This window comes from Canis lupus, chromosome 15 (assembly GCF_011100685.1).
Source record: "Canis lupus familiaris isolate Mischka breed German Shepherd chromosome 15, alternate assembly UU_Cfam_GSD_1.0, whole genome shotgun sequence".
NCBI classification, from domain to species: domain Eukaryota; kingdom Metazoa; phylum Chordata; class Mammalia; order Carnivora; family Canidae; genus Canis; species Canis lupus.
The window spans coordinates 14928667-14955484 of record NC_049236.1 but is presented as its reverse complement, the minus strand read 5'-3'; the positions used below and the strand labels follow the sequence as shown (position 1 = coordinate 14955484).

Here is a 26818-nt window from a genome sequence, read left to right as displayed (position 1 = left end):
TAGTTGTTGTCCCCAAGGACCAAATGAACTACATATCCCAAGATGCATTGCACCGAGCCAACGCTATTCCGCTCCTGGTCCCAGTAGTTCTTGGGAAATGGAGTCCAAGCTACCTTGAAACGCCACTGCCCAAATTATCCTCGAGACTCCATTCCCCAGCAAGCTCTGCGCGTAGCGTGCGCTATGGAGCCAGAAGTCGCAGAACTGAAGCAGAAGATCGAGGACACGTTGTGCCCTTTTGGCTTCGAGGTTTACCCCTTTCAGGTTGGTTCATCCCTCCTGTGATGCTGGGCGAGGTGTATGATTGACCTGGGTGCTACCGGCGTGAAGCTCGAGAGCATTCTGATCCTTCCCGAGCTCCTCTGGCCCCATGTCCTTCTGACCTACAGGGACAGGGTGTCATCGAGGACTTGGTTAAAAGGGTAGAGAAATAGTCTCACGCTTGTCATTTTACCCCCATATAATGCCATATTTTTTTATGAGAGACACATAATCCAGTAATCGTGTGGCTCTGCCACCTCCATTATTCAGAGGAAGAAAGTGACCCCTGAGACCAGTCACCTTCGAAGGAATTAGAACAGGGCAAGGCCTGGAAGGTTTGCTTAGCTAAGATTTAGGCCATTTGAGGAGGGAAGGGCATTCCTTTTGTTGAATAAGCAAACAATTGGCTGGTTTGTTCATCTACCAACAGAAGGATAATTCATGATGTTGCCAGTCACCAGCGCTGGGCTGGGTACAGAAACTGAGCACTCGCCTGACACAGAAGTCTGGTACCACCACCTCCCCTTGTTTACATAGATCCATTTCCCCTTTATCCAGTGCCCTCTGTGCTGAGATGTGTGCTTGGACATGGCTAAATCAACTCAGGTTGAGCCCTTTGCCTGATGATTAAGAGGCAGCACACTCCCACCCCTTCCACTGAGTGGCCCACAGCAGGGCTGAAAAGGAATATAAAGGAGGAGGTAGTTGGGTCTAACTTGAGAAGGGCTGACCAGAAAAAATGGAGTTGAGCTACATGTGAAAGGAAGGAAGGAAGATTATGTACATCCCAAATATCAGAAATGGCTTGAGTAACCAGTAAAGGTGTGGAGGTAGTGGTGGATGGCAGGTATGGAGACAGTGAAAATGACTGGTGGGTCAGGTAGACCTGGGTGGGTAGTGGGAGTTACTGTACTGAACAGAGCCGGTCATCCTGGGCTCCTACTTCTCACTCCTTCCCTCCCCCCATGTCCAGTCAGACACCAAGACCTTTAGGAATCTGTCACCTGGGGGGATCCCTGGGTGGCGCAGCAGTTTGGCGCCTGCCTTTGGCCCAGGGCGCGATCCTGGAGACCCGGGATCGAATCCCACATCGGGCTCCCGGTGCATGGAGCCTGCTTCTCCCTCTGCCTATGTCTCTGCCTCTCTCTCTCTCTCTCTGTGACTATCATAAATAAATTAAAAAAAAAAAAAGGAATCTGTCACCTGAATCTCCCAAATCCACTCCCTTCCTTCCAACCCTTCTGTGCTCTGGTCCAAGCCAGTATTCGTCACTTGGATTACTGCAGTAACTTGCCTGCTATCATTTTGCATGCAATCCATCCTCCACACTAAAGCCAGATCTTTCTAAAACTATCAATTTACTCCTTAAATCTTCAGTAGTTAGCCCCTGGGCAGCCCCGGTGGCACAGCGGTTTAGCGCCGCCTGCAGCCCAGAGTGTGATCCTGGAGACCCAGGATTGAGTCCCGTGTCAGGCTCCCTGCGTGGAGCCTGCTCCCTCTGCTTGTGTCTCTGCCTCTCTCTCTCTCTCTCTCTCTCTCTCTCTCGGAATAAATAAATAAATAAAATCTTTAAAAAAATAGCCTCTTATTGTCACCAAATTAGACTTGTATTCCTTAAATTGGTATTCTAGGCCAGGCATAATCTCATGCCTACTGATCTCTCCACCCTTCTCTCCTGCTCGCCTTTACAAACCCTTCACTTCTATCAAACTGGACAATTTACTCTTTTTTTTTAATCTTTTATTTTTTTAATTTTTATTTATTTATGATAGTCACACACACAGAGAGAGAGGCAGAGACACAGGCAGAGGGAGAAGCAGGCTCCATGCACCGGGAGCCCGACGTGGGATTCGATCCCAGGTCTCCAGGATCGCGCCTTGGGCCAAAGGCAGGCGCTAAACCGCTGCGCCACCCAGGGATCCCGACAATTTACTCTTTTGAAAATATGCCCTTTTTGCATGTTTTTGTTAATGCTGTAACCTCTATTTAGAATACATACCAGATTCTCCCTCCCCACATCAGTCAGTTTCCTTCCTAGCCTTCAATTTTTTTTTTTTTTTTATTTATGATAGTCACAGAGAGAGAGAGAGAGAGAGAGGCAGAGACATAGGCCGAGGGAGAAGCAGGCTCCATGCACCGGGAGCCCGATGTGGGATTCGATCCCGGGTCTCCAGGATCGCGCCCTGGGCCAAAGGCAGGCGCCAAACCGCTGCGCCACCCAGGGATCCCTCTTCCTAGCCTTCAAAACAGCTTCCAAGAAGCTTTTTCTAATTTCACAGAACCCTCATCTGGCCTTGTCATTGCACTAATCACAGTACAATTTCTTTTGGTTCTTAATTGTTCATGAATTCTCTGCCTTTCTATTTTCACATTCCCTGTTAAATTTCCCCCATTGAGGAGGCCCCCATAAATATACATCATGCAGCATCAGTACAAGTCCATTGGCTGAATGAATGAGATGGGAGACTGAGGCAAGATGTATGAGGCCTTGAATGCTAGGGTGAGGCATGGGCCTAGCAAGGCCTAAACTGGCCCTCTTGTGTGGCCTGAATTTTCTCTGTTCCAGGTGGCATGGTATAATGCACTCTTGCCTCCAACCTTCCACCTACCCCTGCCAGGACCTACCCTGGCCTTTCTGGTACTCAGCACACCTGCCATGTTTGACCGAGCCTTCAAACCTTTCCTTCAGAGCTGCCACCTCCAACAACTGACTGACCCTGTGGACCAGTGCGTGGCCTACCACTTGGGCCGCGTTAGAGAGGTGAGCAAGGTTCTATATTCCCCCAGCTTCTAAACCTATAGCTGCTTCCACCTTCTCTTAAGCTCTCAATGCAGGACTAGACCTACATAGAGCCAAGAACCACTTCCCAGACAGAAGGATACCATAAAGCCATCCCTGACATTATGATCTCTCTTCATTCTGCTTTATCTTACCCCAGTTTCAGCCACCTTCTTCTAGCAGCCCCCCAGGTCTGGAATCAATCTCATTCACCCTACTCTCATGGGCAATTCATTATATGAACCTCAAACCAGAATTCCCTCAGCCTCCAAGTGAAATAGGAATAAGCCCAGCATCGTCTAAGTATTGCTCAGCTGTCTTTGCCCTAGACCTGGAGGTTTTTTGCTGTCTTTGGGGCCTTTTGAGGACAGAACAATATTTCCCCACCACCCACACACATGTACACATACATACATACATACATACATACATACATACACATATTCCCCAAAGCTGTGCCAGGTCTTCCTCCATACTGGGACTCTGGAAGACCGAGACCAGTCATCCCTCATAATAAATTTTTTTAATATTTATTTATTTGGGGGCACCTGGGTGGCTCATTTGGTTAAGCATCTGCCTTCTGCTCAGGTCATGATCCCAGGGTCCTGAGATTGAGCCCCAAGTTGGGTTCCCTGCTCTATGGGGAGCCTGCTTCTTCTCCTTCTCCCTCCCCCCGCCCCCGCTATTCCCCCTGCGTATGTTCATTGGCTCTTTCTCTGTCAAATAAATAAAATCTTAAAAAAAAAAAAAAAAGGTTTATATATTTCAGAGAGACAGAGCACAGGAACAGGGCGGGCAGAGGGAGAGGGAGTCTCAAGCAGTCTCCACACTGAGTGCAGAGCCTGACATGCAGGGCCCAATCTCATGGCCCCAGGAGATCATGATCTAAGCCGAAACCAAGAGTCTGACACTCAACCAACTGCATCATCCAAGTGCCCCAACCCCTCAAAATAGAAGGTAGTCTTCTTCCTCTCTTCAAACATGTGCCCTCCTAGACAGAATATCATTTTCTTCACAGTGGGCCCATATGCCCCCCTTCCCCCCAAATTTAAGGTCATGTTTTCCCTTCAAACAACTTCTGAGGACAGGACCTTGTTAACACAATATAGGGCTCTCTAGGACAAAGTTATGATTCCTCTCATGCTGAAATGAGCTTCCATCTCTATCCCAGAACCTCCCAGAGTTGAAAATAGAAGTCATCGCTGACTACGAGGTACACCCTAATCGGCGCCCTAAGATTCTGGCCCAGACTGCAGCCCATGTGGCAGGAGCTGCTTACTACTACCAACGAAAGGATGTGGAGGCTGACCCCTGGGGGACCCAGGTCAGAGAGCAAGTGTGAATATTCCAGTAGGGACTGGGAGAAAATGAAGGCCCCTCAAGACACGTAGACATAATACAAGGGGAAGATGTGCCCTGGTCAGGAGCCCAACCTCATATGCTTTCTGGAGTCTACCTGGGAACAGATCAGGTCAAAGAACCTAGTCTGTCTTAATATCTGGTTACAGGGACGCCTGGGTGGCTCAGCGGTTGAGCATCTGCCTTTGGCTCAGGGTGTGATCCCGGGGTGCCAGGGTCAAGTTCCGAATCCGGCCCCCTGCATGGAGCCTGCTCCTCCCACTGCTGGTGTCTTTGCCTCTCTGTCTCTCATGAGTAAATAAAATATTAAAAAAAAAAAAAAAAAAACCTGGTTACAGGCTGGAAGGAGTAGAGCAGTGATTAGGAGACAAGTGGTGAGAGAGACTGGGAAATTGACAGTTTAAAGAATCCTCCTTCCTCATAGCCAGAGTAAGCTCATGAAGTGTTGTCTGGGAGAGGAAATGGGGGAGCCCAGCTACAATAGTGACATTTTTGGGGCAGCCCTGGTGGCACAGTGGTTTGGCACCTGCCTTTGGCCCAGGGCACGATCCTGGAGACCCGGGATCAAGTCCAACGTCGGGCTCCCTGCATGGAGCCTGCTTCTTCCCTGTCTCTCTGCCTCTGTCTCTCTCATGAATAAATAAAATAAAAAAAATAGTGACTTTTTTAATATTTTTTTTCTTTATTTATTTATGATAGTCACACAGAGAGAGGGAGGGATCCAGGGATCCCCATAGTGACAGGTTTGAATGTGGAATCAGTATCCTTTGAGAATTGAACAAGCATAGCCTGCAATGATGGTAATTGGGACTTAGTGCCAAGGTGATTTCCATGACCTTACTTTTCTTTGCTTTCTCCCCAGCACATAGCAGGTGTGTGCATACACCCCAAATATGGGGGCTGGTTTGCTATCAGAGGAGTGGTGCTGCTGCCAGGAATAGAGGTGCCACACCTGCCACCCACAAAGCCCCTGGACTGTGTGCCTAAGAGAGCTGATCGAATCACCCTGCTTGAAGGCTTTAATTTCCATTGGCGTGATTGGACATACCGGGATGCTGTAACACCACAGGAGCGCTACTCGGAAGAGCAGAAGGCCTACTTTTCTACTCCTCCTGCCCAACGCTTAGCCTTCTTGGGCTTGGCCCAGCCTTCAAAGGATACTAGCTCTCCATCTCCTGAGCTACCTTTTACATTCAGACCCAAAAAGCCCCAGAATGCCAGCAGAGCCCGGGGCTGGGTCAGCCCCAGTGTCTCACCACCTACATCCCCTGGCCCTTGATATCCTTCCTCTCCTGGGATCCCTATTTATAAGTGGTACTTGTTGGGACTTATTTTGCTTTTTGGCAAGGCAAGAGATTTTATTTTAATATAGTATTTATTCTTGATATAAGAATTATAGTAGAGATCTTGATATAAGAATTATAGTAGGGATCTTCAATGAAGATGAGGCTCAGAGAACTTAATCAAAACAAAGACAAGACAGATTCAGAATACCCACCTGGTTTGAAATATGGGATTCCTGTTACTATTGCTCTGCTCTGCTCCAATAAGCTACTTGTTATAGAACCTTTATAAAGGGTAATCATCCCCTAATGACCCCTGCTTCATAGGCTTGTTGTGGGGACTGAATAAACACGTGTAACACACTTCTGAAAGGATGCCTGGCTTATACTAAGTGGTCTCAGTAGTCATTTGAAAGCCCTGAGAATCCTGTACTGCAGCTCAGAGGGGGTCTTGCTTGGAGGGGTGGGGATAGGCTGGAGTAGCTGATAGGTTATCTACAAGGGTACAAAATACTCTTTCCTAGCCACAAGGGCTTAGGAGGCACACACTTTCCCCCCAGACATACACTCCTCCTTCAGGAAGAGATAAATAAGGGCAGAAAAAGGACTACCCTCAAATCAAGGCCATGACTTAGGGAAGCCAATTAGTGCTAAGCATGATTCTTTTGATATGGAAAGCTTTACCCTATGTACCATAGGGCTGTTTCCCCCTACCTTTAGTTTCAAAGCCTCTACTTCTGTTTTGAAGTTTTTTTTTTCCCAGTGAGGCTCAAACCACCGTATGCTAATTTCCACAGCCAGGTTGCACCAAAAAAGACTAGAAAATTTCCTTTTGGTATTCCTGAAGAACTGGATTCCTGTTATATAGGCCTTGTTCTTCCTTTAGAACTACAAAAATAGGGATCCCTGGGTGGCGCAGCGGTTTGGCGCCTGCCTTTGGCCCAGGGCGCGATCCTGGAGACCCGGGATCGAATCCCACATCGGGCTCCCAGTGCATGATGGAGCCTGCTTCTCCCTCTGCCTGTGTCTCTGCCTCATTCTGTCTCTGTGACTATCACAAATAAAAAAAATAAAAAAAAAAAAGAACTACAAAAATATATGTACAATTGACTTCAAGGGATTTATTCCCCTTTCCCATATTTAGAAATCCCTTACGATCCCTCAGACCATTATTTCTTAAGTAAGATTTTGAGAAGAGGATGGGGGGAGGGGTGTCAAAGGGAGAGGAAGAAGACTACCTGATGACCAGGAAGCCACAGGGCTGGATCTCAGGACCCTGGGATAATAACCTGAGCCACCGAGGTATCCTTCTAACTTATTTTTTACAGAGCCAGTACCTGGCATTTATAAGAGGCCAATCTTCAAGTTCTCATGCAGCCCTGGAGTAGTTTTAATATCAATGTCCAAGTAATTTCATTAGGGCCTCTAACTAAAACCTGCAATTTGCACTTTAACCTATAGCACAAATCGCAATGCTTTAAGCCAATATTATGGCAGGTCTGGTTTTCACCCCCAGATACAATAATGTCTTGGTTCAGTTCCATTTTCTGGGTCTACTTGCATATCCTCCTGCCCCCAATTTAATTTTCTAAGGCAGCCTTTCTAAGTTAATATAGAATGGGAGAAAATATTTACACATCATATATCTGAGGGATTAATAACCAAAATGAATTTAATTTTCTCCTAAAATGGGAAAGCAAAGCAGTGTGTAAACTCCTCTCAAAATCAAAAGCTAGGGCAGCCCGGGTGGCTCAGCAGTTTAGCGCCACCTTCAGCCCAGGGTGTGACCCTGGAGACCCTGGATCGAGTCCCACGTCGGGCTCCCTGCGTGGAGCCTACTTCTCCCTGTGTGTCTGACTCGGTTTCTCATGAATAAATAAAATCTTAAAAAAAAAAAAAAAAAAGTCAAAAGCTAGTGCCCCCCCAAAATAAACAATCAACAAGGTCTCAGTTCAAGTTTAATAGAAACAACAAAAGATCAAAAGTGATGCCTTGCTACTACTGTACATATCAGTTGGCCTGCCCCATAGCACACCTCAGACCATTCTCTCCAGAGGAAGAAAGGCTGGCCTCCCCAACCCCTGCAGGAAAGGGCGGTCTTGTCCCATACCACATACCACATCTGCAGAGTCTAAAGTCTTGTTATAAGCATGACAATAGTACAAAAAAAGATTCTGTTTTCATGGATCCCCCACTACAGCCCGGACCTAAAATGGCGAGGCGCTCACTTCTGCTTAGAGAAATATTCTTTGCTCTTCTGGACATCAGGCTTGATGGTATCACTGCCAGGCTTCCAGCCAGCTGGGCACACTGCAAGACAAAGTACTATTAATTAATAACCTGCTCAATGGTTAGCTCCACTCTCCTCCTGTGGACAAATGGAGACAAACGGACAAAGGCTCAAAACCAAATCTGTTTAAGAGGCTGACCACTCAGGAACCAGAAAGCCTATGCTACAGTCTGAAATCATTCAAGCAGCTTAGGGCAACTATAAACATGTAATTTAATCCTCACCACAGCCCTAATACTATTACACCTCAATTTATTCTTGTAGCACCTAAAATTTAAAGAAAGTACAACTCCAATCATATGCTTTGTTCTAGAAATAAATACATAGGACAAAAAATATCCCTCTGCCTTGTGTCTCTCATGAATAAATCTTTAAAATAAACAAAGCTTGTTAACAGTAGAGAGTGGGTGAACAGGCATTTGTATTTCCTCAGAAATGTTATGTATGCTTAAATATATTATTTTTAAAAAGCTGAAATTGCAGGAAGCCTGGGTTGCTCAGCAGTTGAGAGCCTGCCTTTGGCCCAGGGCATGATCCTGGAGTCCCAGGATCAAGTCCCACATCAAAAGTGATGCCCTGCTACTCCGGCTCCCTGCATGGAGCCTGCTTCTCCCTCTGCCTGTGTCTCTCATAAATAAATAAAACCTTAAAAAAAAAAAAAAAAAGCTTAAATGATTTTTAACAAATGGCGCTGGAATCAGCTGGATTTCCACACACAAAACAATGAAAATGGACCCTCCTAATTCTTCACTTCACCTAACGAAAAGAGTTTAGGAGTGCCTCAGTGGCTCAGCTGGTTGAAGAGCCAACTCTTGCTTTCAACTCAGGTCATGATGGGACTTGGAATCAACTCTCTGCACTCAGCAGGGGTCTGCTTGAGATTCTCTACATCTCCCTCTGCCCCTCCTCTCCTTGGCTCTTTTAAAATAGATCTTTAAAATTAAAAAATTTAAAACAGGAAAAACTTCATGACCTTGGATTTGGAAATGTATTCTTAAGATAGGATAATGAAAGCACATGCAACAATAAACAAAGTGGACTTGATCAAAATTCAGAATTTTTATACAAAGAACATTTTCAGGAGTTAATATAGAATGGGAGAAAATATTTACACATCATATATCTGAGGGATTAATAACCAAAATGAAAAAAATAGTAGTAATAACCAAAATGTATAAAGAAACAAAAAGACAAACCAGTTCAAGATGGGCAAAGGACTTGTGCAGACATTTCTACAAAGAAGGAACCACAGGGGGCAGCATCCCGGGTGGCTCAGCGGTTTAGCGCCATCTTCCACGCCCAGGGCCTGATCCTAGGGACCCAGGATTAAGTCCCACGTCGGGCTCCCCTGCATGGAACCTGCTTCTCCCTCTGCCTGCGTCTGTCTCTCTGTGTTTCTCATGAATTAATAAATAAAAATCGTTTAAAAAAAGGGGGGGGTGGGGAATCCCTGGGTGGCGCAGTGGTTTGGCGCCTGCCTTTGGCCCAGGGCGCGATCCTGGAGACCCGGGATCGAATCCCACGTCGGACTCCCGGTGCATGGAGCCTGCTTCTCCCTCTGCCTATGTCTCTGCCTCTCTCTCTCTCTCTCTGTGTGACTATAATAAATAAATAAAAATTACAATAAAAAAAAAAAAAAAGGAACCACCGGGAGCCCTGGTTGGCTCAGCAGTTTAACACCTGTCTTCAGCCCAGGGCATGGTCCTGGAGTCCCAGGATCAAGTCCTGCATCGGACTCCCTCTATGGAGCCTGCTTCTCCCTCTACCTGTGTCTCTGCGTCTGTCTGTCTCTCATGAATAAAATAGAATCTAAAAAAAAAAAAAAAAAAAGTACCACAAACAGTCAATAAGCATATGAAAATACGCTCAATATTACTAGTCATTAGGGACATGAAAATCAAAAGCACAAGGACACCTCTACATACCCATAAGACTATATAGTATTAAACAAAAGTAAAGAAAAAGACACTGTTGGCAAGGTTGTAGAGAACCCTTGGTATCATTGCTGGTGCAAATATGAAATGGTACAGCTGATATAGAAAACAGTTTGGTAGTTCCTGAAGAAGCCTAACAGAATTACATGACCTAGTAATTACATTTATAACGTAAATTCCCAAAATAATTGGAAACAAAGATCCACACAGCTGCTTAACAGTATTGAAGCAGCGTTATTCACAATAGCCAAAAGGTGAAAATGCTGTGTTCATCAACAGATGATGAATACACAAAAGGATATATACATAAAATGGACTATTCAGCCTTTAAAAAGAATGAAGTGGGCAGCCCCGGTGGCACAGCGGTTTAGCACTGCCTGCAGCCCAGGACCTGATTGATCCTAGAGATCCGGGATCAAGCCCCACGTCGGGCTCCCTGTGTGAAGCCTGCTTCTCCCTCTGCCTCTCACTCGCTCACTCTGGGTCTCTCATGAGTAAATAAAATAAAATAAAATAAATAAATAAAAAGAATGAAGTTTTGACAGCCATTGCAACACAAACCTTGAATACATTATGCTAAGTGAAAGAAGCCAAACACAAGACTCCTAACTCTGGGAATAGTGGAAGGGACAAGGTGGGCGGCAGATGGGGTGACGGGGTGACTGGGTGACCGACACTGAGGGCGGAACTTGACGGGATGAGCACTGCTCGTTATACTAGATGTTGGCAAATCAAATTCCAATAAAAAATATACAAAAAAAAAGGGATCCCTGGGTGGCTCAGCGGTTTGGTGCCTGCCTTTGGCCCAGGGTGCGATCCTGGAGTCCCGGGATCGAGTCCCACGTCGGGCTCCCAGCATGGAGCCTGCTTCTCCCCTCCTCCTGTGTCTGACTTTCTCTCTATCATAAATAAATAAATATTTAATATATATATATATAATATATATATATTTTTGTGTGTATATATATATACACACACAAAAAAAAAACCCACAAATGGACAAACATTGCATGAAATATTTAATAGACAAACTCGTAGACAGAAAATGAAAGTTACCAAAGAGCTAGAAATAAAGGGGAATGAGAAGCTATTGTTTAATGGTTGTAGCTGTCTGGGACGATGAAAACATTCAGAAACTATTAGTGATGGATGCATGACATTGTGTATGTAATTAATGCCACTAAACTGTATACTCTAAATGGTAAATTATGGCATACGTGTTACATTAAAATTTAAATTAAAAAAACTTTAATGACTTACCCTCATACCAAGAAATAAGCTAAGTAAGTAAACAAAGCTAGAACTGTGTAAAACCGTAATACTGAGCTGCTTCCCCCCTCTGGTAGCCCTTGAGGGATCTGAATAAAGCAATGTTTGCCTCTTTAGTGTTAACCCTGCCAAACTGGATAGCCTGAAATAAAAGGGGTGGGTAGGACCCCCAAGGAGGCCCTACTTGTTCACTAAGTAACTCCCTTCTACCCCTTGGTAACAAAAAGTCTGAGTTTGAATTTCATACATTTATGAATGTTCTGCAGAAAAAGCATAGCTGCTGGGGCATCTCTGTGGCTCAGTTAACCATCTACCTTCCGCTCAGGTCGTCATCTCAGGGTCCTGAGATCAAGTCCCACATCAGGCTGCTATTCCATGGGGAGACTGCTGCTCTCTCTGCCTCAGTCTCAGTGATCTCATAAATAAATAAATAAAATCTTAAAAAAAAAAAAAAAAAGGTAACTTCCAACGTTTTTCTAAAATCCTGAGCTAGCAATGCTTCTTGGGCTAACCTGAGAGACTAAGGGAAGGAAACCAATCTCTGATTTTTCACTTCCATCTGCTATTCCATCTTCTAGGAGACATGTAGTCACCAGAGTCCAGTAATTTAACAGCAAGCCTCACTTGTTCAAGGGGGGGAGGGGAGGCCAGTGAAAGCCCCTTCCAGTCCAAGAATATCTTAAGCCTTAGGTATCACTTGGAGCAGTCTAAAAATAAAGTATGAATGGGAGAAGTGCCAAATTGCAGACCCAGCTGCTGTTACTTTCCTGAAATCTCTACTTCATGGTTATTATTAGTAGCTTTAGTGGCACCAAGGGTTAAAACACAGGTCATGGGACTCCTGGGTGGCTCAGCTGTTGAGCATCTGTCTGCCTTTGGCCCAGGGCGTGATCCTGGAGTCCCAGGTTCAAGTCCCACATCTGGCTCCTACATGGAGACTGCTTCTCCCTCTGCCTGTGTCTCTGCCTCTTTGTGGATCTCTCAAGAATAAACAAGATCTTAAAAAATCTTTGAATAAAGAAAACAAAACACAGGTCACTAAGCATATAAAAAGTACCTCAAAAAAAAAAAAAAAAAAAAAAAAAGTACCTCAAGGAAGCAAAGACCAGACAAGGGCCAGCCAGAGGTTTGGCAGTAGGTGCTAACAGGTAATTAATCTAAGAAAATAAAGCTTTAGAACACCATAATTATAAATCATGATACAAAATAAGGAAAAATAATGAACCAGAAAAATCTTGTCAACTTACTCTCACTGGCACTAAGGCCTCATGGCACTTAAGAATAGTTAAGGGGCATCTGGGTGGCTCAGTCAGTTAAGCATTTGCCTTTGGCTCAGGTCACGAACCTGGGGTCCTGGGATCAAACCCCCTCATGGGGCTCACTGCTCAGTGGAAAAGTCTGCTTTTCCCTCTTCCTCTGACCCTCCCCCACCCACCCATTCTGTTTCTCATAAAATCTTAAAAAATAGGGTCCCAGATGGTTAAGCATCCCTTCAGCTCAGGGTCCTGGGACTAAGTCTGCTTGTCCCTCTCCCTCTGCCACTCCCCCATGCTTTGCGCACTCTCTCAAAAACAAGTTTTAATCCTAAAAAAAAAAAAAAAAAAAAAAAAAAAGGCAGCCTCAGTGGCGCAGCGGTTTAGCGCCGCCTGCAGCCCGGGGTGTGATCCTGGAGACCCAGGATCGAGTCCCACGACGGGCTTCCTGCATGGAGCCTGCTTCTCCCTCTGCCTGTGTCCCTGCCTCTCTCTTTGCTCTCTCTGAATGAATAAATAAATAAATCTTAAAAAAAAAAAAACATATTAAAAATAATAAAAAGGGCAGCCTGGGTGGCTCAGCAGTTTAGTGCTGCCTTCAGCCCAGGGTGTGGTCCTGGAGACACAGGATCGGGTCCCATGTCAGGTCAGGCTCCCTGCATGGAGCCTGCTGCTTCTGCCTCTGCCTGTGTCTCTGCCTCTCTCTCTGTGTCTCTCATGAATAAACAAATTAGAATAGAATAAAATAGAATAGAATAAAATAAAATAAAACAGAATAAAATAAAAAATTAGATTAAATTTAAAAAATAAAATAATAAAATAAAATAAAAATAAAACAATTATCAGTGACAAGACAGAAAGCCTCACTTGATTGTTTCATATCCAGGAGTGTTGTTTTTTTCTGAATCAATATGGAATCCAGAAGAACTGGTTGCATTCCACCATAATCCAGCTTTCAAATACAACCAAAATACTAAGTCTCCCAAGAAAAAATGACATCAGTCATGGCAACTTCAGTAAGAGAACTTACAACACAGAGAAAGCCCTAAACACTGACTTTTTCAGTACTACCTTAAAAAAAAAGATGGTTATGAATCTGGTTCCCAGTTTCAACATTTACTATGAAGAAATGCTATGTTTAAGTATTATTAGTTCATGGGGGCAGCCCGGGTGGCTCAGCAGTTTAGCACCACCATCAGCTCAGGGCATGATCCTGGAGTCCTGGGATGAGTCACACGTCAGGCTCCCTGCATGGAGCCTGCTTCCCCCTCTGCCTGTGTCTCTGCCTTTCTCGGTCTCTCATGAATAAATAAATAAATAAAATCTTTTTTTTATATATATATATTTTTAAATTTTTATTTATTTATGACAGTCACACAGAGAGAGAGAGGCAGAGACATAGGCAGAGGGAGAAGCAGGCTCCATGCACCAGGAGCCCGACATAGGATTTGATCCCGGGTCTCCAGAATTGCACCCTGGGCCAAAGGCAGGCGCTAAACCGCTGCGCCACCCAGGGATCCCATAAATAAAATCTTTTAAAAAAAAGAAAAAAAAAAAAAGAAAAGGTTGGTTTATGGGGGCACCTGGTGGCTCAGTGATTGGAATGTGTACCTCTGGCTCAGGTTGTGATCCAGAGGTCCTGGGATTGAGTCCCCCATCAGGCTCCCTGCGTGGAGCCTGCTTCTCCCTCTGCCTAGGTCTCTGCCTCTCGGTCTCTCATGAATAAATTTTTTTTTTAAGATTTTATTTATTCATTCATAGAGACACAGAGAGAGAGAGAGGCAGAGACACAGGCTGAGGGAGAAACAGGCTCCATGCAGGGAGCCCGAGGTGGGACTCGATCCCGGGTCTCCAGGATCACACCCTGGGCTGCAGGCAGTGCTAAACCGCTGCGCCACTGGGGCTGACCTCTCATGAATAAAATCTTAAAAAACAATTAATACATGCAAAGTATCTCACAAAGTGGTTGGTATTCATTAGGCTCTCAAGTGGGAACTATCCAATAAAACATAAAGGCTGCACACAGAAAGCTGTGCCTGTTCTTGTGAGATGAGAAGAGACCAAACCAAGACTGAAGATTGAAGCTTCAGAGTTATCAAAACTTGGGTTCAAAAGTCTAGCCTGGGCGGGGAGAATCCCTGGGTGGCTCAGAGGTTTGGCACCTGCCTTCAGCCCAGGGCATGATCCTCAAGTCCCGGAATGGAGTCCCACATCAGGATCCCTGTATGGAGCCTGCTTCTCCCTCTGCCTGTGTCTCTGCCTCTTTCTCTCTGTCTCTCTCACGAATAAATAAAAAAATCTTTTTTTTTTTTTTTTTTTTTATTTACTTATGACAGTCACAGAGAGAGAGAGAGAGAGGCAGAGACACAGACAGAGGGAGAAGCAGGCTCCATGCACTGGGAGCCTGATGTGGGATTTGATCCCGGGTCTCCAGGATCGCGCCCTGGGCCAAAGGCAGGCGCCAAACCACTGCGCCACCCAGGGATCCCTAAATAAAAAAATCTTAAAAAAAAAAAAAAAGTCTAGCCTACATGCAAGGAACTAGTAAAAGTCCAACAAAGGACTTTGCCACTCTCCAGCTCCCTCAGTCTTTGTGCTGAATCTCATCCCCCACCAGGGGGCAGTCTCAGCAGCCATCTATCTGCTTCAATACACTAAGAGTCCACACATGCTGCAGCAAATGGTGCCTTTGGGTATCATGGTCACTGATCCATGTTAGCTTTTCACTCTAGGCAAGCCACTACTTTTGGGTCCCCCCAACAGACACCACTAATTCAGACTCTTAACTTCCATGTTCTGTATCACAAAATCAGAGCTGAAATGGGCTTTAGAAAATTAGTCTGAAATATTTATCACCTAAAAGAAAAAGTATTAAGGCAAATTCAAACCAAGTACACCTGTGCACTTCATCCGACATCAGTAGCACTTCATTGTAACTATCTTGTCCTCAGTTACATGAAATTTGAGAGCTTATGAGGTTCTCCATACCCCACAGACCAAGCACTTGCAGCCTCAGGACTTAAGCCCTTAAAAACTAAACTCACTCTTAGGGTAAGACTGTCTCATTCTATCAACAACTATACTCCACTCCAAGAGGGGGTAAAACTCAAAAAGCTACAACCTAGGATGCCCAGGTGGCTCAGAGGAAAAACACCTGCCTTCAGCCCAGGGCGTAGATCCCAGAGTCCTGGGATCAAGTCCCACATGGAGCTCCCTGCATGGAGCCTGCTTCTCTCTCTGCCTGTGTCTCTGCGCCTATTGTCTCTCATGAATAACTCTTTAAAAGGGGGGGGGGGGGGGGCCAGCCCAGGTGCTCAGTGGTTTAGCACTGCCTTCAGCCCAGGCTGTGGTCCTGGAGATCCAGTCCCACATCAGGCTCTCTGCATGGAATTGAGCCTGCTTCTCCCTCTGCCTTTGTCTGTGCCTCTCTCTGGGTCTCTTATGAATAAATTAAATTTTAAAAAAAGGGGGGGGGGATCCCTGAGTGGCTCAGCGGTTTAGCGCCTGTCTTTGGCCCAGGGCCATGTATTACTTTAAAAAACAAAAACAAAAACAGTACAACGAATATGGATCAAAGGGATTAATCTCTTCTCCCAATAAACACTTGTCAAGAATGGCATGCTATATGTCAAGATGGAATTCTCAAACTTTTCGTTTTGCCCTTCTACACACCTAGGAGATCCTCCTACATGCCTTTAGTAAGTTAACAGCTGCAACAGTGATTCTAAATGAGCAGGGCAAAAGCTGGAACTATGCAGCTTCAACAAAATGCCTTTATATTATCCTCCCTGAACTTTTCCATTACCTCACCAAACCACCCACTATAATCCAGAGATTTTAATTTCTTGAAAAGACACTTTTATTTGGTAGACCTTGTTCCTGCCATCTTTCCTATCCTACCTACCATTCTGTTGTCAAGTCAGCAGGTGGATTGGCTTACCTTCCCCATGCTTGTCAGTAAACTGGAAGGCCTGAACCAGTCGCAGTGTCTCATCCACAGAGCGACCAACAGGAAGGTCGTTTACAGTGATCTGCCGAAGGATACCTTTATCATCAATGATAAAGAGGCCCCTGGGAAAAAGAGATTGAAAGTTTGAGGGAAATGCAACACAGGTTTAGAAATCGCTTTGTTAGAACACAAACTCAATAGAAAGGATTATCTGCTGGCCTCTCCCAGACTTGCACTGGCTTTGTCTTCTTCCTGCATAGAGAATGAAATAAGAAGGGCAGCCCAGGTGGCTCAGCAGTTTAGTGCCACCTTCAGCCCAGGGTGTGATCCTGGAGACCCAGGATCAAGTCCCATGTTGGGCTCCCTGCGTGGAGCCTGCTTCTCCCTCTGCCTGTGTCTCTGCCTCTCTCTCTCTGTCTCTATGAATAAATAGGTCTTTAAAAATAATAATAAAAAAATAAAATAAAAATAAAAAGGGCAGGGGTGGCACCTGGGTGGCTCACTGGTTGAGCATCTGGCCTTTGGCTCAAGTCATGTTGTTCCCAGGGTACTGGGATCAAGTCCCGCATCGGGCTCACTACAGGGAGCTTACTTCTCCCTTTGCCTATGTGTCTGACTCTTTCTCTGTGAAAAGAAAAACCAATCTCTACACCAAGATCAGAGTCCTATGCTTTTTTTTTTTTTTTTTAAGATTGTATTTATAGGGGCATGATCCTGGAGTCCCGAGATTGAGTCCCCCATCAGGCTCCCTCTGCATGGAGCCTGCTTCTCCCTGCCTATGTCTCATGAATAAATAAAATCTTAAAAAAAAAAATGTATGTGTACATGAAACAAAGACACTCAACCACTGAGCCACTTTTCTTTCTTTTTTAAAGGAATAATGAAATGAAATCATCGTGTTGTACAGTTTATACATTAAAGGGAGTACTGGCTGGGTCACTCAGTGGAGCATGCAACTCAGTCTTGAGGTTGTGAGTTCAAACCCCACGTTAGGTAGAGTGGACTCAAAATATTTAAAAAATAGGGCAGCCCCGATGGCACAGTCGTTTAGCGTGGCCACCTGCAGCCCGGGGTGTGATCCTGGAGACCCAGGATCAAGTCCCATGTCGGGTTCCCTGCATGGAGCCTGCTTCTCCCTCTGCCTGTGTCTCTGCCCCCCCTCCCCCGTCTCAATAAATAAATAAAATCTTAAAAAAAAATCTTTAAAAAATAACTAAGAGGGGCACCTGGGTGGCTCATTCAGTTAAGCATCCAACTTTTTTTTTTTCTTTAGTGAGAGAGAGAGAGAGAGAGAGAGAGAGAGGCAGAGACATAGGCAAGAGGGAGAAGCACGATCCTTGGGAAGCCCAATGTGGAACTCCATCCCAGTACTCTGGGATCATGCCCTGAGCTGAAGGCAGACCCTCAACCACTGAGCCACCCAGGCACCCTAGCATCCAACTATTGATTTTGGCTCAGGTCATGATCTCAGGGTCAAAAGATCAAGCCCCATGTCCAGCTCCAGCATGGAGTCTACTTCTACTTGAGATTTTTCTCTCTGCCCCCTCTCTAAAAATAAAAACATAATTGAAAATAAGTAAATTTTATATAGTGATATAAGTCAATTATTGTTCAGCAAATTAACTGAGGGGGGGAAAAGAAAAAGAGTTTACAGATCAGGCCTCTACCTTTCTCCAAAAGGCTCTCAAGTCAATTGGTTTGCTTGGGGTTTTTTTGAAGATTTAATTTTATTATTTATTCGTGAGAGACACACAGAGAGAGAGAGAGAGACAGAGAGACAGAGAGACAGAGAGACAGAGACACAGGCAGAGGGAGAAGCAGGCTCCCTGCAGGGAGCCTGACATGGGACTGGATTCCGGGTCTCCAGGATCAGGCCCTGGGCTGAAGGCGGTGCTAAACCACTGAGCCACCCGGGCTGCCCATCTATTAGATAATTTTGATGAAATGTCAGCCCCCTGGCAGGTGTATACCTGAACGAGATGCCTTCATCAGCCTTTAAGACTCCATAGTCCTGAGCAATGGTACGCTTGGGGTCTGATACCAAGGGAATGTTCATGGGTCCCAGTCCACCTTGTTTCTTGGGTGTGTTGATCCTACAGCAAAAGGCACACACACAATCACATTCATTCAAACTACTGTGTAGCAAAAGCATTAACTTTATTCCTTCCCATTTTTCCAGCATTCCTAATCTAATTATCCCAAAAAACAAAATTTTTTCCAACAGTAAAGTGAGTGCCTGACGACTGTTAACGTCACCAGGGTACACTCAGCTGCAACCCAAAGCTGCTTCTCCTCAGCTGCCAGGTAAAAAATAAAGGAAGAAATCAGAGCGCCTTTGCACTCCCATCAGGAGCCAGAAGGCAATACTTGAGCAAGTCAATTGTCAAAGCCACACCAGTCCCATTTACTACTTGGTTCAAAGTTTATATGTGAAATCAACCACGAGATTTACCAAGCCAGGTGACAGAAATGAGAATCCACAGAAGCACCAATCACTTGACAGTTGAGTTTCTTAAATTCTTCTGCCCTGTCACTGAAAGCAATGATCTCCGTGGGGCACACAAAGGTGAAGTCAAGAGGATAAAAGAAGAATACAACATATTTTCCTGGAGGAAGAAAAAGAGCCACAAGTTTGCCTTTGAAACACACTTCCTGGGGGATCCCTGGGTGGCTCAGAGGTTTGGCACCTGCCTTCGGCCCAGGGCATGATCCTGGAATCGAGTTCCGCCCTGGGCTCCTTGCATGGAACCTGCTTCTCCCTCTGCCTCTGTCTCTCATGAATAAAAGGAAAGAAAGGAAAAGAAAGAAAAGACACTTTCTTATTTTACAAAGCATAAACACCAAGGGGCACCTGGTGGAGTACATGACTTTTGGGGAGGGGGCCACAGGGAGAGAAGGAGAACACTTTCTTATTTTACAAAGCATAAACACCAAGGGGCACCTGGTGGAGTACATGACTTTTGGGGAGGGGGCCACAGGGAGAGAAGGAGAGAGGGAATCTTAAGCAGGCTCCACGCCCAGCAGAGCCCAACAGGAGAGGAGGCTCAAGGTCACAACCAAGTTCACAACCTAAGCCAAAATCAAAAGTCATACTCTTAACCACAGTGCTCCTGCAGGACTCTTGATCTCAGGGTTGAGTTTGAGTCCCATGTTAGCTGTACAGATTACTTAAAAATAAAATCTTGAGGTGCCCAGGTGGCTCAGTCTGTTGAGCATCCAACTCTTCGATTTTGGATCAGGTCATGATTTCAAGGTGGACTCCACACTCAGAACGAGGTCTGCTTGAGAGGCTCTCCTTACCCCCCTTGCACAGGAGGCACACTCTCAACTATGAAATAAATGAATCTTTGAAAAAAGTAATAAAGTATCAAAAAAAAAAAAAAGAACAGTAAAACCCTAAAGACCTTTTCCCATGGAATTTTTTTTTTTTTTAAGGAAGCCTTAAGTTGATGGTAGACAACAACTGCTAAATGCCAAAACTGAACACAGAGGTCTCCCAGCAGCTACCTTTAGAAAATTTTGTGGTAGGAGAGCCTGCATGGAAAAAAAAAGTTCCTTTCATTTTTGTGCTTTATTTTCCTGCCTCCCCATTAGCTGCCAATTAGAAGATAAACACTGTTCAGTCTGATTTTCATCTCTAAATAGTTACAATTAGCACAACACTAAGTTCTCCAATGAAAAACAGCAAAACCAAGGATGCAATTTACCTAACTAGATAGTCTGATGCCAACGCTTAAAATGAATGCATAGGAAAACCTCAAATCCTGGATTCTATGCAAGTCAATAGAGACCAAAGAGAAACTAAAGCCTTTAACACTTAGTCCACTATGAACCACAATTACAGGACAGTAAGATTTAAATGATCTTTAAAAAAAAAAAAAAAAAATCAACACAAGGGATCCCTGGATGGCTCAGGGCCTGCCTTTGGCCCAGAGCTTGATCCTGGAGTCCCGGGAGTCCCACACCGGGCTCCCTGCATGGGGCCTGCTTCTCCCTCTGCCTAGGTCTCTGCCTGTGTCTCTCATGAATAAATAAATAATAAAAAATAATAAAAATAAAATTAAAAAAATAAATCACCACAAATATGTTCCTAACAAGCCTAGTTAGACAACAAAAAGTCTGAGGCAAAAATTAAAAAATCCTGATAAAGCAACAGGATCTCTAGCTTAAATTTTCCAAAACTCATGCAGATTACCAGTAGAAGTATATATTCAACTGGCCAACCAGCCTCTCACCACACCTAAGAGGCCGCGTTACTGAAACAGTGCCAAATATTCACTCATTTCCAGGTAGCAGCAATGTCTGAAAATCAAAAACTTTTGAGATTTACTTTGAAAACCAAAATCAAAAAAAAGAAAAAGAAAAGAAAACCAAAATCACAAGAAACTCCCTCATCTAAACAACCTCTCCAGGGCTTTACCTAACAAGCACTTTGAAGCCTCAGCAGGTCAAGCCCTGGAGGAACAGAGAACAGCTCTTTCTAAACCTCCTGCCTTTACCCTTGGGCCAAGGTCACCTCCCAGTGGTGCTACTTACCTTGTTTGCCAGAGAAGCTTCTTCCCTCCATTGGGCCCCTTCTTAACTGCTTCTCATTCCAAACAAGTGTGATGTGTTAGGAAACCTTAGTCACACGTTCCTCCCATAAACTGAATCCAGGAACTAATTACTGCACCACTAAGTTAAAAGGTACACTTAACACCTGAGTTTCAGATTTGCATTTCAAGGAATCTGTACATCAACTATCTCAGAAAAACCCTCCCCTCATTCCAGGACTGCAAGGTTTAAAAAAAAAGAGGAAGAGCTTTATCAGATTGCCAAGGTCTACCTGAAACTTAACAGGAAAAGAAAACTGTTCCAACTCTTCTCTTAGGGCAAAACAGTCAGGAGAATATGCCTAAGCCTCTGCTAATAATACAGCAACTCTGATATACATCTCTTTTTTTTTTTTTTCTGACATACATCTCTCAAAAAATTAATGGTGTAAGCTCCAAAGACTTGAAGGAACAGAGAGTATGTGCACACAAGGGGGTGGGGTGGGGGGAAGAGAGGGAGAAGCAGACTCCCTGCTCAGCAAGGAGCTGGATTAAGTGCTCCAGATCTGGGATCATGACAGAAGCCAAAGGCAGATGCCTAACTGAGCCACCCAGGCGCCCCAAGACTTGAGCTTTCAAGGAGTATCTCCAATAGAATTGAGGAGTACTGAGAAAATAATTGAGCTATTATGTCCAGGCATAACAAAGCATGGGCTTTTCCCGTAAGCAGTCTGAACCTACAGGATTATCCGTCATCATGGTTGGTAATCACTACATCACTTCAACATAAAAACAGCCACCTACTTTGAAGACTGACCTAGGAGGGAGAAGTCGTTTTACAATCAAACCTAACAGATATACAGAAATCTAATGATCCATCCTAGATGGTAAAATAATTCCATTTTAATAAATCTAATATAATTACTCTTACCTTTGTAGTCAGATAGGCTGAGGTCTTTGAACTGGCCATCTGGCATAACAGCTGTGGCTTTGAAGTTGGGAGCAGGATGCCCAATTTTGGCATTTCCTGAAGACATCTTGCTATGGGCTGGAGAAAAGAGGAAGTAAATTAGAAACAAGCCTTATTTTTCTAAGTAACCAACACCCTTCTACCTAGACACTTAGCTACAAAATAAAAGAATTATCCAGTGGCCCTAAATATACATACTAATTTTTTTATATTAGTAAGACGCATCTGAGAAAGCTCAGAAAACTGAGCTTTCTAACTTATGAAACAAAACCAAATATTACAGGGCGCCTGGGTGGGTCAGTCCTTTAAACATCTGACTCTTAAAAAAATAAAATAAGGGAACCCTGGGTGGCGCAGCGGTTTAGCGCCTGCCTTTGGCCCAGGGCGCGATCCTGGAGACCCGGGATCGAGTCCCACATCGGGCTCCCGGTGCATGGAGCCTGCTTCTCCCTCTCCCTCTCCCTCTGCCTATGTCTCTGCCTCTCTCTCTCTGTGACTATCATAAATAAATAAAAATTAAAAAAAAAATAAAATAAAATAAAATAAAAATAAAAAAATAAACGTCTGACTCTTGATTTAAACCCAGTTCATGAACTCAAGGCTAAGCACCGAGCCTGCTTAAAATTCTTTCTCTCTCTTCCCTTCCCCTGCGCTAGAAGACTCACTCTTAAAACAAAACAAAAAAAATCAGGGCAGCCCCGGTGGCGCAGCAGTTCAGCGCCGGCTGCAGCCCGGGGTGTGATCCTGGAGACCCAGGATCGAGTCCCACGTCGGGCTTCCTGCATGGAGCCTGCTTCTCCCTCTGCCTGTGTCTCTGCCTCTTTCTTCACTCTCTGGATGAATAAATAAATAACTCTTTAAAAAAAAAATCAGAATACTTCTCTGAACATCAGCTTTTGTTTTCCTTTAAAAACAGCAATTTTTAAAAATTGAAGTAACCTCTTACTTTTCCTAAACGATCATTTATGCAGTGACATTTTCTGTACTCTCATTATGCAAAAAGCTCCAGAGAAAGAAGGTTCGATATCAAAGCTGAGCCCAAATGAACAATTCCACAAACAGAATGTCTGATCTCTAGAAGTGGTCATGTTGCCCTTTCTCTGGACTGCATCTTTATCTGTCTTCAGAATTCAAGAAGTCCACATGACCTTTCTCCAGGTACATTTGCCCAAGAGACCGCACACCCCTAATCCAACTCTGGTTTTCTGTTTTTGTTTTTGTTTTTTTTTTTTAATTTATTCAGAGGCAGAGAGAGAGAGAGGCAGGCAGAGGGGCTGCCCCCCTAATCCAAGTCTTTAAGAGACATGATTCCCATCTGCTAAATTGCAAAACTTCAAGGGTTGTGTTTAAGCCCTAGAAGTCCTTTCAAAAGTAGGTTTCTGGGCAGCCCCGATGGCGCAGCGGTTTAGCGCCGCCTGCAGCCTGGGGTGTGATCCTGGAGACCCTGGATCGAGTCCCATGTTAGGCTCCCTGCATGGAGCCTGCTTGTGCCTCTGCCCCTTTCTCTCTGTCTCTACGAATAAAGAAATAAAATCTTTAAAAAAAAAAAAAAAAAAAGGTGGGTTTCTGACCTCAGGGCCAGGATTCTGGAGCAGCAAGTGGAACAAGGGTCTATTGCTGGGAAGCCTAGCTGGCTCAGTTGGTTGGAAGCATGTGACTCTATCTCAGGGCTGTGGGTTAGAGCTCCATGCTGGATTTAGAGATTACTTAACCTTAAAAAAAAATCCTTACTGCAAAACAAATCATTGCTAAAAAGCAATGCTGCACTGGATTCACTCAGGTCAACACAAAGTTAAGGAATTAAGATGTAAACCAGTAAGTCATCAGTTTGAAAGGCTCAAGAAGCTAATTTCCCAAATCCCAAACTTTTTTGGTGCATAAAACCAAGCATCTATTATTGCAAACTTTCTATTGCTAACGCCTTTTAAAAAAAAAAAAAAAAACCTAGTAAGGCAAGTTGCAATTTGGCGACCAAATATAGAGGGGGTGTGTGATCCTAACATAAACGACCTCCTCATCCAAACCTGCTTTTCCACGTGGTTCTCACGTCCACTAAAGACCGACTCGGCGGGGTAAAGGCCCTTAGACCTCAAGGCGGCGTGGGCCTCGGTGGATCTGCCCATGAACTTCCAAGGCTAAAGGCACGCCCCCAAATCCCGCTTCAGGTTCCCTCCTGCCGCTCCCATGAGAAACCCCACCACAGCACTTAGGAAAGCACTAGCCGCCCCCCCTAAAAAAAAAAGAAAAAAAAGCAGTCTTGACAAATTTGAGATCACTACAACCCTATTACACAAACGCAAAAAATAAAGCCAGGGTAGGAAATCAGTACCGGAAACTGCCCATGTAGGCCCAGCGGAGGGCCGGGAACAGTCATCACCTCCACCACACGACAGGCGGGTAGCCTCAGGTCAGTTTCCAGGTCCACTCTAGAAGATTCCTGAGCCCGCCCCGCCCGGAAGGAGCCTAGCTGAGGAGAGCCCACCACTACCACGAGGCCCCCTCGCCGCGCCAATGAGCGCCCTCCGCTCGGGTTGCCGGGGGAAGAGGAAACTCGAACCGACGTTAGCCTCAGGGTTTAAACAGGTCCCCGCGTCCGTAAGGGAGGGCGCGCGGACCGCCTAACTACTCTCGAGCGCCAGACCTCGTCCAGCCACCTCCCCCGTCACAGCACCCAAGCCAAGTAGGGCAAGACCCTGGGAGAACCAGGAAAAGACGACGACCCGGGCGTGGAGAACCTTCTCACCAGCGCTGAGGAGACTAACCGCCGATAACCAGTCAGGAAGAAGACGCGTGAGGCGAGCGCGGGGCGCTGCCTTTATAGCCTGCGGGGCTCTCGCGAGAGTCAGAGCGGGCTGGGGGTGCAGGAGGAGGAGAGGGAAGGGGGATCTGGCCCCGCCCCCGCCCCAGCCAACGCGCCCCGCCAGAATGACTCAGCACTTTCCCTCGCGGTGGGCGGGCTCGGGCTCGGAAGGTTGGGATCCCCCTCCCTGCTGCCGACGGTTAGGGTCGGGGAGCCGAGGGCGGCGGTGTCGAGGCCCCAATGCCCCTGTTACTCTGGGATCTCTGCGAGGGTCTCCTGCGCGTCCTGCCCTCAAGACCCAGACCGCGGTATTGGTCTTGCCCCACGGAGGATTACGTCTAATCCACATCAAGCACTTAAAATTGTCAAGTGTTTCTCACATATGCCACCCCGATCCCCGCAGCCTCTGCCGTAGTGCTGCCTCAGTACCTAGACAACCTCCTTCATTATTCTGATTTACAGGATTGCTGCTCTCCTTCTCCCACCCACTCCTAACGCAGCGGCTAGAGGGAATCTTTCTGAAATCTGATCAGTTCACTCCTCTGATTTGTGGTTTTAAAAACTGGGGCTCCGTAGTCTGTTTCCTGAGTTAAAACTCATTGTCATTTTATGTGTGGCCTTGATTGTTCTCACCCGTAAAATGGAAAAAAACTAGTAATTCCTTGGGATCATCTTTGTGGCTTACTTAGCACAATTCCTAGTTCTTATTATACGTTAGAAATGTTAGCTGTTATTATAGAATTCTTCCTTGCTCCTAGCTGGATTGTAACACCCAGAACAATGTGTCGCTGTTTCAAGACTTCAGGCTTTTGTTCAAATATGAAGAATCTGTTCCCTCCTAGTAGACCTAGAGAAAATGTCTTTGAAGACCGCCGAAGCATGACTTCTGGAACTGTTCCGGACCTTGGCTCATCCTCAAAAGTCCTGGAAAGCTGTTCTGGCTTTTGCTCCTCCCCAGAATTTATCATTCCGTCCTTTGTGCCCAAAACAACATCCTGTAAGGCCAGAAGCTATACAAAATACCTCTTTAAAAAATATATATATTTTGTTTATTTATTCATGAGAGACACAGAGAGGCAGAGACACAGGAAGAGGGAGAAGCAGGCTTCATGCAGGGAACCCGACGTGGGACTCGATCAGTGGGACTCGATCAGGCATCTCCAGGATCACACCCTGGGCCAAAGGCAGCTCTAAACCACTGAGCCACAGGGGCTGCCCTCTTAAGCTATTTTATATGTTTATATGCCTGTCTCTTCTTGCTACATTGACTTTCTGGAAAGTAAGGTTTGGGTTACACACACCTCATGTCCCTAAGACATAACAGAGCACTCGATATAAAATAGGCGCATGTAATAAATACATTATGTCCACACTGCCTCTATCACGACCCCCCAACCACCACCATCCTATTAACTGCCTTATGTATCATAGCAGGATAAAAAATGGGAACATGCTGGGACGCCTGGGTGGCTCAGCGATTGAGCATCTGCTTTCTGCTCAGGGAATGATCCTGGGATCTGGGATCCAGTCCCACATTGGACTCCTTGCCAGAAGCCTGCTTCTCCCCCTGCCTGTGTCTCCACCTTTCTCTCTATGTGTGTCCCTCATTCATGAATGAATAAATAAAATCTTAAAAAAAAAAAAAAAAAAAGTAAGGGATCCCTGGGTGGCGCAGTAGTTTGGCACCTGCCTTTGGCCCAGGGCGTGATCCGGGAGACCCTGGATCGAATCCCACGTCGGGCTCCCGGTGCATGGAGCCTGCTTGTGTCTCTGCCTCTCTCTCTCTCTCTGTGTGACTATCATAAATAAAAATTTTTTTAAAAAGTAAGAAAATTTTAAAAAAATAATGGGAACGTGCTGTGTCAAGGTGCCTGAGCATCTCAAAATTTTTCTGCATTTATCACCCTATCTAGCAACAATCATAATTTTGTTTGTTTCCTTCTCTACCTGAGAATGAACAGTTATTTGGCCATTATTTATTTCCTTCAAGAGGCAGCAGGGGAAATGTAGAAGTTCAGAGCTTTATAGTGGATGGTTATTGCTATGGGCAGGTTAAACCAACAACACACAGTCCTATTTCAGCCAGAAAAAAAAAATTATTGTATCTTCCATGTGCCTGGACTGGGGCACTTGGGCTTA

General features: G+C 45.2%; 2 protein-coding genes and 1 long non-coding RNA gene across 4 annotated transcripts; 2 read left to right on the top strand and 1 right to left on the bottom strand.

Annotated features, from left to right (window-relative positions):
- Positions 1–68: 68 nt before the first annotated feature.
- MMACHC (metabolism of cobalamin associated C) lies at positions 69–6057 on the top strand. 2 transcript variants are annotated; one of them, XM_038558232.1, is made up of 4 exons: positions 69–264; positions 2951–3022; positions 4212–4364; positions 5262–6057. In XM_038558232.1, exons 1-4 carry the CDS (start codon positions 184–186, stop codon positions 5676–5678), a joined length of 723 nt encoding a protein of 240 aa, XP_038414160.1. In that variant the 5' UTR covers positions 69–183; the 3' UTR covers positions 5679–6057. The 2 variants fall into 2 exon arrangements, with proteins under 2 accessions (XP_038414160.1, XP_038414159.1); XM_038558231.1 differs by having other exon boundaries at positions 75–264; positions 2828–3022.
- Positions 6058–7627: 1570 nt separating this feature from the next.
- On the bottom strand, positions 7628–24654 carry PRDX1 (peroxiredoxin 1). The gene is made up of 6 exons (NM_001252165.1): positions 24623–24654; positions 21841–21957; positions 18830–18983; positions 18348–18470; positions 16369–16499; positions 7628–7992 (listed from the first exon to the last, which is right to left on the bottom strand). Exons 2-6 carry the CDS (start codon positions 21944–21946, stop codon positions 7907–7909), a joined length of 600 nt encoding a protein of 199 aa, NP_001239094.1. The 5' UTR covers positions 21947–21957; positions 24623–24654; the 3' UTR covers positions 7628–7906.
- Positions 24363–25714, top strand: LOC119877017. The gene is made up of 2 exons (XR_005370283.1): positions 24363–24850; positions 25438–25714. It is a non-coding gene; the product is annotated as an uncharacterized LOC119877017 (long non-coding RNA).
- The last annotated feature ends 1104 nt before the right edge of the window (positions 25715–26818 follow it).

What these genes read in the sequence shown, in the direction of transcription:
- PRDX1 (NM_001252165.1), bottom strand. Translation starts at nt 21,946, where the DNA reads ATGTCTTCAGGAAATGCCAAAATTGGGCATCCTGCTCCCAACTTCAAA. An exon ending in CATTTCTGTCACCTGGCTTG is followed by an intron (nt 18,471 to 18,829) that starts GTAAATCTCGTG and finishes CTTTTGCTGTAG; the next exon opens with GATCAACACACCCAAGAAAC. An exon ending in TACTGACAAGCATGGGGAAG is followed by an intron (nt 7,993 to 16,368) that starts GTAAGCCAATCC and finishes TTTGTCTTGCAG; the next exon opens with TGTGCCCAGCTGGCTGGAAG.
- MMACHC (XM_038558231.1), top strand. Translation starts at nt 184, where the DNA reads ATGGAGCCAGAAGTCGCAGAACTGAAGCAGAAGATCGAGGACACGTTG. An exon ending in TCGAGGTTTACCCCTTTCAG is followed by an intron (nt 265 to 2,827) that starts GTTGGTTCATCC and finishes TCTCTGTTCCAG; the next exon opens with GTGGCATGGTATAATGCACT. An exon ending in CTGACCCCTGGGGGACCCAG is followed by an intron (nt 4,365 to 5,261) that starts GTCAGAGAGCAA and finishes CTTTCTCCCCAG; the next exon opens with CACATAGCAGGTGTGTGCAT.